General features: G+C 43.0%; 1 protein-coding gene across 7 annotated transcripts in view; it reads right to left on the bottom strand.

The window, feature by feature from the left end:
- Window positions 1–1,362: 1,362 nt before the first annotated feature.
- Window positions 1,363–19,406, bottom strand: part of LOC117153556 (Krueppel-like factor 6) — a 276,239-nt gene continuing 258,195 nt past the window's right edge. For all 7 annotated transcript variants that reach the window (XM_076621345.1, XM_076621347.1, XM_033327718.2 and 4 more), the window contains one exon: window positions 1,363–11,950. In XM_076621345.1, coding sequence (XP_076477460.1) covers window positions 11,775–11,950 — 176 coding nt within the window. In that variant the 3' untranslated portion in view covers window positions 1,363–11,774. The remainder of the gene's footprint in view (window positions 11,951–19,406) is intronic.

The raw sequence follows: 19,406 nt of genomic DNA, 5'->3' as shown, positions 1-19,406 counted from the left end.
AAGTGCTTCTTTCTCTCTCTTTCTCGCATACACGCACACGCACGCTTCGTATATGTATATTTATACTTATATATTTATGTATACGTATATATCCGCAAGCAGCGCACAGTATACACGTGCATAGGAATTACGCAAAAACACAAACACACATACTCGCGCGCGCACACGTACAGACGCTTTCGAAAAAAGAAAAATCTTCCCTTCTCCCTTTTGCATACGTCTAACCCATTCAATTTTCTCATTCATTCTCTTGCACCTTCCCTTAAGCTTCCCAATCATATCAGCCCTAAGCATTTTTCCACTCCTCTATTTTTTTTACTCTTGCGCTCTTATACCTTGTTCCCTTCCCATTCACCAATCCTTCTCCCTATCAATTTTTACTAACTGTTCCGAGGTGACCATCGTCCATCCCAGCGCAAAAGGGACGAAGATAATTTCGAGTCACGGCTTCCCCTAACAAAAACCAGTGGTATCTTCAAGCCGACCAGTTATCGTTGATCATCGATCGATATTCTTCACGATACTTTCACAGAGTAATTAGATTAATTTCTTTCCTTTACTGTGAAACGATTTGTGAGAATTTGCAGACAGGTCAATACTCGCACGAGTTCTTCCTCGAGTGATCTGATTGCATTTGTGTAAAACTAAATTAAGTACAGAAGACGAAATAAGATATTTATTTGTGTAAAAAATTTTATTACCAATTTCCAAATATTAATACCAATATTCCATTCCAAATATAAACATTTATAAATATTAGTAGTATTGTATTTTGATGTTTAGAAGCATACAGATTTCTTTATCGGAATTATTCCAGATTAAAAATTTTCTCACTTTTCCTCTCAGCCCTTCACTTTCATGAGGATAGGTCGAATTACGAATTCTCTACCTCTAAATTATCTCCATTCTTCCGAATTTTTCTATGACCAACCTCGGCGTTGCAACGAATATCCGCACAAGAAGCATTTGCTATATCCGTCGAATAGTGACTATCACATAAAAGCTAATTTCTTAATTCACGAAAGAAACGGCCACCATTTGAGAGCGAATGGGCCAGCATAAACGCTAATTCATACTAATTACGATCCTACTAAATCGATAAATATATTGCCAGTCGAGTCTACAAAGACGTATCAAGACCAACTCATTACGCTAAGATCCTAATGAACCATAGGATCGATAAACAGAGTTAACAAATTCGACTAAAATCGAGCCTCTATTAAAGATACTCTTCTTAAACATTTTCTTGCTCATTTTTTCTCGCAACATCACATTTTACGATCTTTCATCGTAAATGACCACCAGGAATCGGTTTAATATCTCATTAGGAGGACATCTGTGTTGAAAGCAAGCTCACTCAAGCACACGATGAGAAATTTGTTTATTAATTGAATTATTTACAAAGCGCGGCCGGCCCGGTCGCTCCGTTAGCCGAATAAAGAAGCATGCGTTAATCGTTCGTTAACGCAAAAAATCATCTCTAGGTAGACAACAATTGTAAATCGATGGGAATCGCATTGAACAAGATACGTTTGCGATCGAGAACGATCGAGGAAAGTATGTTAGACAAGTTCCGAAGGGGCGAAGAGCGCGCGAAACGAACCCAGAAGGTTTGTGAAAATAATAAAAGTAAAGTTGCGTCCTGGTCGACCGGGCAACGGTAGCATTGAAAGCGCTTCCGTAAATATTTTCTCAGCCCCTCTCGGCTCGATCGACACGCATCCTATGATTCCCTGTCGCGTTTCCCATCGATCGTCGCAGCAATTTCGTGCACACATCGAGTTAAAAGGTTCCGATCGCAAAGGTACGCAGGAAGAACGTTATCTCGTCGACGCTCGTCGAGCCATCCTCCGCATCCACCAATATTCGTTTCGCGATCGATGGATATGGATCGCGTTACATAGTGTGCCTCGTTTTACGAATCGATGCACTCCGAGTTCCTCCCGAAGTTAGCGATTCATGGAACTTTTTTGCTCGTTCAGCTCGCTCGCGGTTTGCTCTTGGTTTCGCCTTTGTACATGATGAAGGAATAAAATCAAGGGTAACGTTAAAAGATCAAGAACAATGCGGTAGTACAGCTCTTACGATATTAATCATAGCGGCGATATCAATGATATAAGGATAGCAATTAAGGCTCTCTGCGATTAGATTAAATAATTCACATAAAAATTTCTGCGCGAAGTGATTCCTAAGAATTTGCAATTCGCACGTACATTCATCGCGTTCTTTTTTCTCTTTCGATTTTCAGCTTTTCGTACACTACCCCACCCGATAATCCATCGACTCGATAATCTACCTCGATTCACGGCACGTCGCCTTCACGAGACATTACACTTTGTTCACCCATGCATTCGGTACACCATACATCTTCGCGGTCTTTAGCTTCTTTGTACATCTTTGTTCTTCACGCACGTGCACGCAGTCGCGATCTTTCTCTCGTACACGAGTCTCCCCAGCTCTCTGTTCGTTTGTCTCAACGATCAATCATCGAAGGTTTTTCTACGAAATTGAGAGTTCGAATAATAATTTCATCTTTTTCACAGTATCTGCTTTTTTATCTCAAAGCTAAAAACGACCAGAGAGAACCAAGAAGACCAACAATAAGAAGAAGCAGAAGAAGAAGAAAGGAAAGAATTAAACGCACAAAGGACAAGCTAGCAGTTTGGCTCGTTTTATCTTTCGACCAGTCCTTTGTGGCTTGTTTTCGTACCCAATCTGTGGGGCTTCCTATTTTGATAGGGTCTCTAGTATCCATAGATGTTCGCTTCAAACCTCCCAGGTTACTCAGAATCATCATATGAAAAATGCTACCTTTACATCTACCACAGCACGCTTTTAGCATGTAAATGTCTATCAGACAACGACACTAAAAAGTAGCAATTTTCAAATTCATTTCCAGATACAATTTTATCGATATCAATAGAAGTCCGAGGATTGTTCCAACCACCTGAATTCAGAATTCAAGTTCGACAATCTTTCGGAGACAAGAAATCAAACCTCTATGAATACTATTACACAGGGATCGACGGAGAAGTAGTAACTCTTAAAAGGAGAATTTCAGGGAAACACGAGTAGATGTCAGTCGATTGTAGGACGCAACTGATCGGTATTCCTCTGTGACCTTCTCGAACGATCCGGTACACGGTGCACAATTTCGATTCTTTTCTCGACGAAATCTCGAGTTGCTGTCGGACGTGATGGAAAATTACAAAATCTCGTGTCGAAGGGTTTCGAGGCGAGTCTCTCTGTTCGTTATTCCCGCGAACGATCGCGAGGTTTTTGTGCCGTAGCTCTATTTCCTCGTCGAATCTCGAGTGTTCCTTTAGAATCGGCAAGTAGGCCTGCGTAAAGAGCAATTAGGCGTTGATTCTCGAAAGGAGATTGTTTTCACGTTTTGCGCATCGTTCGTTATCCTGTACGCTTTCTTTCCCTTTTTCTTCTTTTCTCGATCGTTCGTTTCACGCTCCTCCTTTCCTTCCCGCCTAACTACTAGCGGTAATCCTAACGGAATACTCTAATTATACATTTACATTTATATTTATAATATATATAATATATTTATATATAATAATAACCAATACAAATATCACATGTGATCACCTACTAGTCTCGTTACACGAGTACTCGCTAATTCCGTTGTACAAGACGAGTCGAGCCTTCGAGAGTTTTTCAAGTCAGCGCGAAGCTCTCGACTGTTGGAAGTCGTGGCGTGTAAATTAGTCCCGGTACTTTGGAAGGATGTTCTCTGCTTCTTTTTTCTTTTATTCTCCTCGTCTTACTTGGTTTTCTTACTATTTTAGTCCGTTATATTTGTTTATCTAAATTTTCTTTTCCTTTCTTTTTTTTGGTTTTTTCTGTTTTTCTCTGCATTACTCTCGCTCGCTTTTCCTTCTTTTTCTTTTTATATTCTGTATTCTTTTACTTTATCTTTCTTTTAACGAGTCATCGTAGGATAGATTCTTAATAATCGTATACAATACAACTCGCTCGGTATTTAATCTTCGAACGATCGTCGAGACTGTTCGAACGACGAGACTCCTTTCTGGCCGACCTCTATACTCGTCGATCCCGCCTAAATTTAAAAATCGTGTAGCGCGCTTAATCGCGCTTCGATCGAAACACGCGCATCTATACGTTCTCCCGAGCGTCCACACGCAGCCTGCTCGAATCGTAGCGCGCTTTGGTGCACGCTCGTATGCGTTGTTTATACGGCAGCCCATGAAATACAAGAGCGGATGTTTTCACGGGCCTTGGGGGTAGCTTGACGTATCCCTGCATCAAACTTCGCTGGACAGCCTCAAGAAGAGCGGTGTCGAGGGATGTTTTCTCAACGAGGTGATCGATAGCCTCCGGAACGAGCTGATATAGAGCCAGACTACTGCCTGTTTTCGTTCGAAAGTGCTCGAGTTGACGAAATATTTCGATATTTCGAATATCCTTGGATATCAATTGCAAAATGTTATATTTTAATATCGTACAGCGACATTTTTTTCTATTCTTTCAGTTCTTAGCGATCTGTAGAATAATTTCGTGGTTCCGGGATTATCTATCACCTCGGTGAGGGAACGAAGAATTAGTACACAACACAGCGTTAATAGAAGAAGATGAAGAAGAAGAAGAAGACAAACAGGAAGAAATAACGCTGAGAGAAAGGAGCGACGGCTGCGCAAGCGCATTCTTCGTTTATTACAATTATATTCCCCAGCGGCAAAAAAAGCTGCGATTACAAGACTCTTTATTCGCTTAATCCCGTTCTCTCTATCTGTCTTCGATTTACTTGCCCTCTGCCTCTCTATCGCACGCATTAGTTTCGCAATTTTTCTCCTCTTTTTTTTGTATCTTTAGTTTGCGTTCCGCTTTGTCGTAATACAAAATACTCGCTTAAAGTTTCTCCACGTCTTTTTACGCGCAGGATCACACGTAATAAATCACATTATCCTAATATGTTAATATTCACAATTATACAAATAGAGATGTATACACAACGAGGTACAGAATTCCAGAAAAAAATTAGACTCGCTCGCACGAAAATTCTCGGTCTTTCGCTCGATCCCCTTTCGTCACAATAGAATCGCACAATTTCACGTAAGATATATTTATTCGTTCAAGCGTTCGCCTTTCACTCTTCACTGCAATGTATAATGCAATTATTAATACATCTAGAAACACCGTGTTCGTTTTACGTACAAGAAGAAACGTCAATGATCGACAGTTAATCGTGATTAAAACATAGAGCACGGTCGCATGTCTGTATAAAATCCCTAAAAATACTATTATACCCTACCATGAATTGTGTTGGATGACGATAGTGACTATGCAGTGACTGTTTTCCATTTTCGAAGTCAATTTCTGGCTCGCGCCACGAGACACACCTTCTTCTACCCCTTAGGGAACAACCGTCGAGCCACTACCTGTTTCTTTTTCTTTCCTTTCCCATTCTGCAGTTTTATTCTTTTCTATTTTTTTTTCTACGGCTCGTTGGAGATTAAACAACCAGGCTGTTCCAGGGGAATCGCGTCCCAATGGACGAGAGGCGATTCGTTCTCGCGGCGAGTACCTCGAAGATAGAGTCATGACCGAAATCGTTCGGTTCCTTTTCAGTTAGGCCTGGAGGCAGTCCGACTTTCCTGTGATTCGTCGGTTCTCGTGTACCTCGTGAAAAGCGATTTTTTTATCGGAATGCATTGTTCGCCTCCCTACCATCCCATGTTTTCCCTCTCATATACCCTATGCGTTGTAACCGAATTTCTTTGCTCTTGCCTTTTTTTTTTCGCCAAGAACTCTTGTTGGTATGTTATCCCTTTCCGCGTTCCTTTTCCGTCCTTCTTTACCCTTCTGTTTTTTTCCCGCACTTGTGTCGCATCGAGATCGAGACACGCGTACGTACATAACGTGTAGTGGGTAGACAACGATGCTATTCTTTCCTTTCCCAATATTTCCATGAGCGTGTGTGTTTGTGTTTTCTGGTATGTGCATGTGTAAATTTGCGTTTTCCGTTGTTACCTTTTTTTCATCGGTGTGCACCGTGTGTTATCGGTGGTATCGAGAGACTCGTGTCGCTATTAGTGTGTCATGAACCGCGTCTTGTCGTTTTTCTGTCGGTATACGAAGAGATAAACGTTTATCCGATCGCCTTGTTCGCGTTGAACTTTGGCTGATTCTTAGGATATATTCTCCTTGCAGATGTGCTTACGTTTGTATTAGTTCGTACGTGTGTGATATCTTAATGTATGGGTGCATATTCGTGTGAGATGAAATTAGAGACGCGGAGAAGGACGGACGCCCCTTAATACGCTGCGCCCCCTGTGATATTTTTCTTTGTTTTCTTTGATATTGTTCTTTGTTTCAATTAACTCGTTGCATGATTTTTACAAGTCTTTAAATGCCAAAGGTCACTTTTTTAAAATATAGGTATCTCTCTTCCCCACCCTCTCATAAGCATGCTTCGATCCCTCCCAAATTTCTCTGCTTAGTTTTATTTCGTCTTTCTTCTTTCAACACTTTCTCTTCTTCTTTCTCGCAATTTTTGCCCCTCGTGCTTCCCCTTCTCTATCTCTCTTTCTCTCGCTCTCTCTCCCGCTCTTTCGCTTCTATACTCACACAGAAAAGCTTCAACACGCGAAACTAAATTACCCTTAGCACTTAGCCTAACCACCTTTTCCCTCGCTATTTACTTAAATCTCTTCTAAAGCTGTAATTTCCTAAAAATAACGTTAGTTCTTTAATCAGTTCGTTTCTTAGTGTATTGAATGTTACACATGCCCTATTTTTCATCGTATTCTTCCCGTTTTTTCTCTTCTCCTATTTTACGATACCTGTTCGACGACACGAACAGTAAAAATCGAACGCGTCGAATTGAATTTAAACGAAGAGTCCTCGCCTGTTTCTTCCTAAAATAGATCTTATCCCATTTTGTTCGTGCTGTTCCTTTTTTATCCCTTACGTCCTTCGGTCGCGTCTGTTTCTCACGTCGTTTCTCTTTTCTACCTTCCATTTTCATTCGAACGCTTTCTCCCCCGACACTCATCCATTCACGCCGGCTCTCTGTCACTCACGGTCTTCCTCGCTTTCACGTAAAATCCTGCAATTCACAGAGTTACTATACAACATGACTGAAAATATTTCAGACCATAATTAAGACAATTACGAATCGTGCCGCATCTGTCTGCCTTTCTTCCCCTTTCTTCCCTATTCTTCTTTCTTTTCGTGAACTGCTCGGTATTCATGTACGCTGTTCGTGCCCATGCTCGTTGGAATATTTCTTTTTTCTTCACCGTTTTCACCATCTTCTTATACACTATATTCCTCACGCTTCGTCTCGACCTTATTGTACGCAAGTATCATAAAACACTTATGTCCATCTATTGTACCTCGTACAACGATACAGTATCTTCTAAAAGATTCCTTAGAGTTTCTCTTAGGTACTTACATCTCTATCTATGTATATCCACCTATCTATATTTATAGACTTTTTTTATTCATTTATATATAATAACTCTTTTAAATCCCCCCTCCCACCCGTCCCCAATTCACCCCGATCTTTCATTCTTTCTTTTTCGTTCCGCCTTTCCTCTCTTCGTCGAACTATTTATCTGCCTATCTAAGGTGTCTATCTAACGTTCTAGCTATCCATCTATCTAAACTTCTAACTACCATTTATTAGTTTTCTTAAGGTGCCCGCTTTCTCTCGCCTTATCTTCACTCGCTCGACTTATCGTTTCTCTCTTTTAATTACACCTGTATCATCTGTCTTTCCTAATCTTCTCTATATCGACCCTTTTCATCCATTACACGCTTGCTTCGCATTGCTCGAGTTTGAAACAAACGCGGATCTTTTCATTCGCGTGCGATCCTTCGTTACGTATTATATTAATGTACGTGTATTTATATCTACAGTGTTTCGTTGGTCGCCGGGATGGAAACGCGCGAAACGCTCGTCGCGATCGCGAGGTCCGATCATTACGACTCGATCGTTCCGTCTCCTACCCCATCTTTTTCCTCTACTCCTCGTGGTTAAAGTCGCCGTCTGTCGCAGGTCGAGAAAGCTTCTCAGTCGCGCTAGATACACGAAGCGGAGAGCCCGCGAAGAGAGAAGATGGTACGAATCGTTTCGAGATTTTCCGATCTCGAGGAGCGAGAGGATCGAGCGAAACGCGGGCTCGTTTGATCGTTGGGGGGTTGCGAACGATCCGGACGACGGGTTCGTGTATGTAACGAGAGGAGCGTCGTGACCGAGCGACGAGCACCGTTTTTCGTATCCTCGTTCTCGCCACTCTCGCCCTATCAGAGACAAAGGAAAAAGAAAAAATGTGTATCGAGAAAAAAGAGCGGTCGGGGCGTCCTCTGTATCGGGGCGCCGCGCGATACCTCGCAGTATATGGCTATCAAAAAGACATCTGGCTTCTCGTTTATCTTCGTTTATCCTAAGTCCTTGTAAATGCTGCATATATATATTTACTTTATTTATAATTATCCGTGAACATGGTAACAAATAATGAAACACTGACAAAAATTGCACAATATACAAACTTAGTGTTCTGCTCTCACACTCTTTTTCTCACACTTTCTCTCTCACACGCATACTCTACCTTTTCTTCTCTTTACTTTTTTTTATGCTTTCTCCCTGTGTTGGATTCGTTTGTGTCTTTCTCTCGCTCTTTCTCACTCTCTTTCCCTATGCATGTTCGTTTTCTTTGAAAATCCTCGTCACAGCTTATACCTTTCTACAACCCCCGAAATCGTTTTTGGAACACATTCTCGCGAGGAAAAAGAAATGTGGTCACTCAAGCGTACACACCTCCTTGACATACTCACGCAAATTGACGCAAAGAAAGAAGGAAAAAAATATTATAGAGAAAAGAAGAAATACACAGGTGCCACAGACATCGAATAACGCGCATACATACATACGCAACCACACGCGCGCGAACCGCGTCGACGCTCTCATATCAGTCAGGCTTACTTGGTAGGTACGGTATCGTTACGTTCTACGTGCGTTATCAGTTAATTTATTTGGCCACTGAACATTTAAAATTTAGTTTCTTTTTTTTTATTCTTTCCCTTTAAATCTTCGTTTCGCCCGCCAGTTCGGCCGCTCTTTGCGCCGTTCCGCGCTTTCAGGTAAGATTAGTCTTCTTAAGCGGTAAACTCCTTGCCCTCACGTTCTGTTTTTCTTACTCCATTCATATTTAATCGTTTTACGTTATTACTCTATTTTCTTTTTTAATTTCTTTCTTAATCGCTTTTACTACTCTATTTTGTTCACCATTCGTTCGATGAGCGATCTGCGATCCTTCGTTCGTTCAGTCCACGGATACAATTCACATTTTTATTTCAAGTAACTAATTTGCGTTACCCCTCGTCAACGTTTTTCTTTTCTTTCATTTTTCGTTACGTTTCTCTAGTTTCTCTTTCCCCTCTTTTTTCTCGTTCCTCCTTTTTGCGTTTCCATTTATATTCCCCTCCACTGTCATTTCCCTACGTGATTTCGATCCCGTTTGTCCGCACGGAAATCGATGATTAGCGAGACAACGTTGCATATCGACCGGAAGATCATAGTGTTCCCGGGACACGCATAGTCGAGGTGAACTGCGAGCGCCGTCTGCCATCCGGGTTTTGCGTGCGTACGAGAGGGGGTGGCGTGCTCGGCGGGTGAGTCTGACGCGTGGAAACGGTTCTAGAGCTTTGTGCGGAATGTTGCCCGTTTATACTTTGTATAATCCCTTATGTATAACAATATATTGTTTCAGTGAGTAAGACGAGAATATTAAAAAATATATATATATCATTTATTTCTGTTGAGCCTCCGACAAGAATCTTGCCCGCCGCGCCGGGACGCGTCGCCACCCCCGTCCATACGTCGCGCGGTTACGCGTGAAACAAAACAGGAGAACGTTACCTAGAAAGCAATCGTACAAAAGTACAAAGTCAGATTCCGTATATACTTTTTTTTCTCCACTTATTTTCGTTAAAAACCATAGGACGCGCGCCACTACGAAAGAAGCCCCGTTCGGTCGAATTCTTTTTTAAGGAAAAAAGTACCCTCGAACCGGTGTTCGAGGATTGTACGCGATTCTTTCTTCCTTAAAAATCACTCGTGAATATTCTCGATGAGTAAAACGGTCGAATCTATCGTTGAATAGGATCATTCTAGTGTTCTTTTTTTTTCTCGTCTATCGTATATATCGGTATCATTCGCACAAGCTCCCGGTGGAAACGAGGCTATGGTAAAAGGACGAAAGGGCGGCGGACCGGATCATCGGTCGAATGGAGGTGCCTCGCGATATAATTCGCACTGTAAATTTGGGATTAGCGCACGGCACGAGTAAACTTTGCCTCCGTCGAAACTGGCCGAAATCACGTATTCAATTACGGTTCGTCCTCTCGCTTCGTGCCCTCATCCGCCGCCCCCTTACAACACACCTCCGTGTGACACGGTTCCGCGTTCCACCGGGTCGCGAATACAATTTCGATTATTGCCACCCGTCGAAGGATCGAAGCTCAAAAGCGTCGTGCACGTTTCCCACCCACCAACTGCTTTTCCCGTGGCCCCCATTCATTGGGATATAAGAGGGAGAAGCATAGTACGCGTGTATACGTGTAATATATATGGTTTTCTCTGTGTATACGTGTAAGAAAGAAGAGGGTAAATGAAAGAGAAAGGAAATAACGTTTTGGCACCGATAGACAGCGTATTATTGTCCTCGCGAACCGGGTTTCCTTGACTTTCGTTCGAATCTAAACGCGACGCCTTTGAAACATCGTCAGATCGGTGTTTCTCAAACTGTGTGCGCTACGTTTCATCCTTTTATCAGGTTTCTTTTATCATTATTCTTTTACTATTTTAGTTTATCTTAATTATCGTTTCTTCTTTCTCTTTTTTTGCGTTAGTTAAAGTTTCGGTTTCTGGAATTCGACCGTTTTACGGAAGGCAGACGGCTTACAAGGGTTCACACACGAGCTGTACACCGCTGTCGCCGGACAATTTCGCTCGTTCGATAAACTTCCTCTGACTCCGAAGCAGCCATTCGCGTAGGCTATATCTCCGACGGTACACGCGCCGATCTTACAATTTAATGAATTGGCAGTGATTAACTTCCCGGGACGAGACTCGTAGCGCGTTGTCTTCCAGCTGCTCGCCCCGGTGGCTCCGTCTAATCGCATCAACAATACCAGTCTAATCCGCATCTGATCGTTGTCGACCCACCTGCTGTCTCTAGTGCAAGCGTTTCTCGCGTAGTAAATGTCATCAGACTTTCTTCCTGTCTCTACTCCTCGCCTTTTAGTCTAAACGAATTGCCTCGAAGAACAGAGGAACGCGCGTCTACCTGTTTTTCCGATTGCGATTTCCAATTGCAATCGTCAACCTACGAAGTGTCTTGAATCTATAATCTCAACGACACGGTTCAAAACCGATCGTTTATCGTTCGTCGATCGATTGTTGTCCGTTCTAATGGATAATCGCCACCAGAAGTGGCCGTTCTTCACCGATCGTCTCGCTCATCATCGATTCCCTCTTATAGACAGTATCAAAGCCCGCAGAATATCTTGCGATCGTATTACTCCGACGAAAATCGTGGCCAAATTGAGGGCCATCGTAGCGGTCGATCGTCGGTGATCGAGTTCGATGTGAATCGTCAGGTATCTGTGGAAAAAACGCAATCACGTGGAGGCCGTGTTGCTCGACGACCTCGGGAATCCTCGGGAAGGAAGGAGCTTCGTCTGCCGGTCCTGGACTGTTCCGCGCGTTGAGGACCGTTCTCTATGACGATCGATTACACGTGTCTCTTCATATGGAGGGCTAGATGATCGCTGCGAGAGAAGCATCGGTCGCAATGCCGACACTTGAACGGTTTCGCGCCAGTGTGCTTGCGATAGTGGCGCGTCAGCTCGTCGGAACGCGCGAATCGCCACTCGCAACCCTCCCAGCTGCACTTATACGGCTTCTCTCCTGGAACGAAATAGAATCGATATATTAGTTACGATGATTTACCTTACTTTGAAGAAATTTCTTCATTGTAGCAACTGTTACAGGTTATAGAAGAGCATATAAGCAAATTTTGGAATAAATTCTTGTATCTAGAAGACACTAAGGATTAATCCCTTGATAAAATTTAGGAAAAGCGAGCGATCCACGCTTCAAGAATCGAGAGTTAGATGACTTCCGTTTAGATTCGAGGAACTAAATTATTCCAGGCGTGGAAATCGGAAACATAATTACCATACTAAAACTAGTAACACGCAACTTATCCTGATCGTGAAAATTTTAATAAGCTTCACATATGTACTAACCTCCATAACTTTCCGATATTCCGCGACACAATAGACGTGCATACGACGAAAGGGGTTTTATTGTCCCGGCCACGCGCGTCCCTTAAAATTACTAAAACCGAGGACGGTATATAAAATTCCACGTATAAAACGCTGCCGGCTGGTGGATCGACAATAAAGTGGCGGGCGACTGAAGGAGGAATGGATCCTCTGGTAGCACGTGTGCCGCGACAAGGGACGATCATGGAACGGCTGGCACATTATTAACACGTAAATAATCTATTTGGTAATATAGAAAGAGGCTGACGTTGATGAGACCGCATTACAGGACAGGAAATGCGGACGCGCCACCTGTGGCGCTTTGCTGTTGTGTTTAACAAACTGTTAGGACTTCGTGTCGTGTAAAAGAAGGAGAGAGTGAAAATTAAAAAAATAAAAAGCAAAATATCGGAAAAAAGATAAAGACCAATTGATAAGAATGCGGGTAAGCATTTGATCGTTGCATGTAAAGAGAGAATTGTCTCGATTTGAGATTAGGGGATTTTTGTTAAATAAAATATCGTAGAAAATGGGGAAAGCATAGTGGAAAGACTGGAAGAACTCTCAAAGACCTTAAAGCCCGCTATTAAAGGTTGAAAAACTTGGAAAGACTTTGTCTTGGTGGATTTAGCAAGGCGCTAGCAGTTTGAAAGGCAGCTAGGAAGATTGAAGCAACTCCGGGGGCTTCGATGATTGTCGTTAAAGTTTCAGAGACGCTTCATCGTGGCTTTTCAGAAAAGTAGCAGAATCGAAAGCAAGTTTTTGTCTTCGACGGAAGGTGATTCTCCTCGTCCAATGTTTGTCGCGTCTCTAATCAAGACGAAGTGTATACGCTATTCCTTCATAAAAACGAAAGAATGGGGGAGCGCGTAATGGCGACCGCGTGGAAAAGACGATATAAACGCGCGTATGAAACCGCGAAGTAAAACGTTTTGACATCTACATCGTGCGACTCTAAACTTAATGAATTAAAAAAGAAAAAAAGAGAGGGACTAACAGGGAGAATCACGAGAAAAGGAGCAGGAGAGAGAAGAAGCCTTTAACGCAGTCGACATTCGCGTGATGTGCTGTTTTATTGTCGCGTGCTTGTTTGCGCGCGGCTGCGAACGCTTCGCGTGTAATTTAGACGCGGTAATGTCGTGGTCGTACCGCGAACGCGTGATCTTAAAAAAATTCGCGTCACCGTAATATTGTTCTCCCTCGCGTCGTATCATACCACTAATCGCTCAAAGAAATTCGCGAACGAAATTTAATGTAATCTTTGATCGCGATTTTTTTCTCGCAATAATACTGTTTTCCTGGAATAATTCATCAACCTTCTTTCTTTACGCAAAGCAAGCTAGACTCGAACATAGTAGAGAAAAAGGTTGTAACGTTTCACTAATCCTCTCTGCGAATCCTCTCACCGCAGCAAGAAGCAAAACTTTCTCCCTTTCAACGTTCTCCACGATCGTGCAACCACTTTACAAGCCCAGGGACCTACCTAACGACGCACCAACGCGGGCACCCTACTTCATTCAATTCCAGTAACACGCTCCGCCCGCTTTTTTTAAACGCACGCAATCCCCATCGTGTCGAGCTATCGCCGAAGACATCCGTGAAGCCATTCGTTACGATTTCCTTAATATTCCCCTCCTCTTCCACGGGAGGATCAATTCCTGCAAACGAATTGACGAGGAGAAAATTCTACTCGATGCCGTGCGCCGGAAGACAAGACAGAGTTACGACTGACGTTTACTCAACATCGATGCACGGAGGTTGGAAAAATTTACACAGCATCCAATTCCTAGCCTCGAAATTGTTCCGCGACGAGATTCGCTTTTTCCACGAGTTCCACCCCATCGTGGGAAGTAACGACGACAAATCCAGCGCGAACGTGGCGACGCATAACCAAATCCGATTCTCTCACACCTCGTGTCACGCTGGTTGGTTGCTTTGTCAGAGATAGCCGCGACTTTCTATAGAAAAAACGACGCTCACGTCCTCGTGTATCCTTCCGTGTGCGTTCGGTTGAACTACCCTCGCGCGGGCATCCGTGAGATGGGGGATGAGCGTCATCTTCCCGTGCACGACTAGAAATTGCCGCAGCCAAGGCTGGCAGCAAGAATTTCGTGAACGATAAGGATAAACTGTTCGGAGGTGGCGAAGCAATATATTCGCGAGGCTGCTGCGAATACATTCCCGGCGCTTGAGTGGCGGAAGGAAAAATTGGTGACTGCATAAGGGCAGAACTTGAGTCTCGCGCTTCCGTTCTAGGAACGGCGACGTGACTTGTGTCGAGTTTGCTATTGCTTTGCGATGTATCGATGAAAGCGGCATTCCTGATTTAAATTCAGGATAGTTGTTTGATTCGGCGTTATTTTGCGCGGAATAGAACTAATTTTGTATACTTGAAATAACATGTAAATACAAGATGACTCAGAAAAATTTTAATAAAACTGGAATGTGCTATAGATCTTTTCCGAATATGCATAGGGAATATCGATAGAGCTAGAGATTGAATGCTTAGTGCAACAGCATTTATAACTGTAATACAGCTCCTTTCTCGATGCAACTGCAATATGCAGCTGCGTTTCGGAGTAGAGTAAATAGAACAGTGGAGCAAAGCCATCGAAAAATGGATTCTCGTGTTTTATATGAATAATGCGCACCATTTCGAAGAATTATATGGAGACATTCTGTAAATTTACGTATTCGAATATTCATGATGTTGGAATAGCAATTTTTAAGTGTGCACTTTAAAACATCCCCCTTTCTTCTTTCTTTTTTTCTGTAAAACAACGAAACGTCAAACAATCATAATCCCATTACCCTCTCATCATTATAACCCTCTGGCCGTATCTACACCCTCTAACTTTATCTCTGTACACCGATCCCCTATCTCTATGCCCTCTCATTATCAGGACATTAGTCCCTCTCGATCAATAATGCACCTTCCATTTCACCTTTGCCTCGTTCTACCGTGGAATCGCACCCTTCCCCCCTACAACCTAAAATCCCCGGCCGCGAACAGAATTACAGAAAAAATCAACGGGGCCATTACACGTGCAATTAAACGAACCAAAAAAAAAGGGAAGGGAGAGAGAAGGAAAAAGCAGAGAAAGAACGAAAAACAAATAGAGAGAGAAGGCGAAAAAAGAAAGGGAGAAAAAGCAGGAAAAAATCAACGTGCGACGTGTCGCGTGCGTGCATAGGCCCCATCGAAAAGGCAAATTGAATTTCGAGTAACCATGGTGACTGCGTAACGTGGCGAACGACCGCAGTCAGTGTGTGTCGCCCGCGAGAGACACGCGCGTGTGTATTATGCGTCGAACAGAAGCGTGTGCGGGTCAGTCAACTTGGACGCGTGTGAGTGTGCGTGTCACGGCCGCGGCGGAGACGCGCGCCAGGTGGACGGGGCGGAACGATGTGTAGGTGCATCGTGCATTGCGCATTTTATCGCCGCATAATGGCCTCCCGGCGGTTCGTTACCACCTACGTAATAAAGCCATATTAAACAGGACGGCTTAAAGTGTTAACCTGCTCTACCCTCTCGACGTCCCGCCTCTGTTCTGCGCTCGTTTCGAGCCCGTAACGAACGTTGCTAAACGACGCGATACGTCAGCCCCGCGCATCCCCCTATCCCATACCATCAGCTTTGTTCCGTACGAGTATCAGTCGTCTGTTTATCTCCTTTGTTGATGTGCGTGCACAGTTCGGGAGATTGGGTAATTTCTTCCTGCTCTCCGAAGAAGGGGTGCTGTTATTGTTCGATGGTACCGAGGGTAGTGTTTCCCTTGGTCGCATAGTCGTGCGTTACCCGAGCCCTCGGATGCCGGGGAAAAATAGGATTAAGGTTTTATTAACAATAAGTTAAAACGCTTCGATGGTTTCGCAGGCGTTTCGAGATACTGATGCTTCGAATAACGCTTATTCGATATTCTTCGAGCGATTTTTATAAAATCCATGTGACCCATGGAGAACGAAACTTCCCAACGCACTTACCATTATAACGAATTCTCGTTCACCGTCCTAACTGTATTTTATGCACATCGTCCTTAAATTCCGCGTATATTCCATGCAAACCAGACCCGGTACAAATAGAACATGATAGAGGAAGAGGGATGCGAGGACAGTCGCGGCGGCGAGGAAAGCTAGAAGTGACTGGTTTCACGTAGTCCTCGATGACGTTCGTCCCGTTCGGCGTAGAAACGATTTTTCTATGTCCTTCCCTCCATCTGACGTTCCTCGAGAGGTCTGAGTGGGTCGGTATTGCGTCGATATGTCAGACCGTCCCTGGCAATGTGTGTTCGTCGTCTTTGCATTTTATTAAGTCCGTCGTCGGCGACGATGTATAGGCTACCTTCCGTCATGTCGCCCAGGGATAGGACAACCGGAATTTATGACCAAGGATTCCATCCCTAGTCCTGTCTCTCTTCTACTCCCTTTCTTTCTATTTCTTTCCTGTCCTCTGTCCTTTACATCCGAACACGTTCCGCGCGAGAAACGTTTCGACGAGAGAAACGCGCCTAATACCGAAGGACGTTTCGTGGATCCGCATGACAGATCGGTGGACGTGGAAGATTCTTTTTCTTTCTCGTTTCTAGTGTGCGCGCGTGCACCATCGAGAGATTCTGAGAGACGAGAATCCGCCAGGTCGATGGAAGTAAAATTTTTTACAGTTTCGACATGCTAGAGATTCTGGTTGTCCAGCATAGGATATTCAGACGAACCAGCAGCGATATCCTGACGGAGAAGATCGATCAGGAATCTGGGAATAACTTTATGCATGTTCTTCCTCGCGGAGAGAATTTTTCCTGACAGCATTGAAATTCTTTCATGTACAGGAAGTTGAGAGATGGCTGGAGAATACCGAAAGATATTTGTTTATGTTTATTTATATTTAAATAAATATTTATAGTTACTGCTCTGACCGTGTCCTGTATTTTTCTTGAAATTCTTCACGGACTTCAAATGTGAATTGCGAATTTCGATCGTGAAAATTTGAATGATTCTCGACGATGCATGAAATTTATAACATGGAAATATCTGCGAAGTTTTCCTTCACGATTTGATTGCCAGTAAATCGCTGCTAGTCAGTAAACGCAGGTCGCAAAGTAAAATTTCGTTGAACGTTAGTATCGCAAGCTTTCGCGAAACGGTTTTACGTTGCACTTTCCGGGGAGAGATACGATATTTCTTTCGTCACTCGTGTCGATGGAAAATGTCAAATTACGATGAAAATTTTGCGAGCGAATATTTTCTAAAATTACGTGTCGGCGGAAATGAAAATTTAATTAACTCCGATCTGTATGTATCCTCCATTAAAAGTCTATCATTTCTTTCTTTTCTTCTTTTTTTTTTTTTTATTAAAGCTCCATAACCAAACAGACATAATACTGCGGGCTAAATACGATAAAAAATTGAGAAAAAAGTTTAATTTCCTTCGCGAAGCGGAGCACTTCAATTTCCAACGAAGCAAAAATCGAGGATCGGCGTTCGAAAAAATCTTGATCCGTTCCACTTGCGCGGAAGTCGGAACGGCGGAGAACCGGATTTTCTTCATTTTCTTTCGTAGAAATATCGTAGACTGTAAAGCGGTAACAGCTTTCTTCCTGCAAAGAATTGCGCGTCCCACAAAGCGAGACATGATTTTCTACAGCTGCGAACGTTTAACCCCCCGCCGCTGCAGCGTTGTATTAATACGAAGAAAGGATCGTGAAAATTACTCGACCCTGAGGACTGTCTCGTTAAATTTAACTTCTTTCAAGATTGTCCGCGACAAAAATTCGATAAAGTAAAGCCGGTTGATCGTTTAAGGGAGAAAAGGTGAATTGTGAAACAAAAAAAAAAGAGAAGAAAAGAGGAAATAGAAAAGAAGAATTCGAGCAAAATATTACGAACCGCGCGAAAAATTTCCAGTCCGCGTAACAAAGGGCGAAACTTCGCAAACCACAAAAGAAGATTCTACATTGTTCTACGAGAACCATTGTAGCGGACGCTGTACAACTCTTTTTTATTTTTCCGCATTTAGCTGGTTTTAAAGGACGCTATTCCTACCGTTACGATCGTGTGACAATTTTACAACCGGACGATACAATTTTCTATCGGTATTTTAATCAAAGTTCGAAGACTCTTCGAACTGTAATAAATTTTTCCACTGATCCACGAATATCGAAGAATATCTAACGAATAACGGAACGACATATCCAACGTTCTTTCCGTAAGAATTAATAAAACTCATCACGTTCTAGAATACGTTTAGCTGGAATTGCAAGAGACTGTCTTGTAAGGTTGCTTGATAGATTGTTCGCGGTGGTGGCGAATTTACGTTCGCACGATACGAAGGGTTCCCGGGTACGATGTTTTATATTTTTTCCCGCCGTTCCACTTGAGAAACGACGTTGTCAAACCCCACCCCTAGACAGGGGCGGTTCAGGAAAATTTTGCTAGGGAATCGGGTTGGCAAGTCGTTGCTTTTTCGAGGGACAAATTTTGCGCCGGGACGGCGGCACTGCGGCGCGCGGTCGTATACTAAAATAGGATGAAGCACGATAGAAATGAAAAATGAAACGGGATTTCCCGTAAAGAAATATCGTGCGCCCCGAAAGAGAAGCGTATGAGGTGTTTGTTTCGGAAGGTCGCGGCATTTATTTCGGAAACGGAAACGTTTCGGCGGATATAAAACAGGATCTCAAAAGAAGAATGGGGATAAAATCACGTGTTTCGAGGGAAAGAAAGAAGTACTTCCGTAAAGAACTAACTTTCACGCGGAACTTTTACTCACTCAGCATCCTTCGACTTTCTAATTATGGACTTCGCGTTGTTTATGTTTCGGGAAATAATTTCATAAATTTGTGTAAAGCAAAGTGTTCGCGACATTTCGTGGACAGGATTTACGTCAGAAATAACAGGAAAAGTCGCAGGTTGTAACATACTTAAGAAGGATTTGATCTCCTGTAAATGCAGCGTGTCTGAGCATATACGGAATATTCTACTTGTATTTCGTAGATAGCAACCAAAAGCAGAAGTGTTATCGTGTTGAATTTTATGAAACTACTACAAAGCCAAAGATTTTTTCTATTTACGTATAACCAACCGTCCTCCCTTTGGAAAGA

The sequence above is a fragment of the Bombus vancouverensis genome, chromosome 1, assembly GCF_051014615.1.
Source record: "Bombus vancouverensis nearcticus chromosome 1, iyBomVanc1_principal, whole genome shotgun sequence".
Lineage (NCBI taxonomy): Eukaryota > Metazoa > Arthropoda > Insecta > Hymenoptera > Apidae > Bombus > Bombus vancouverensis.
This window is presented reverse-complemented; position numbering and strand designations above follow the sequence as displayed.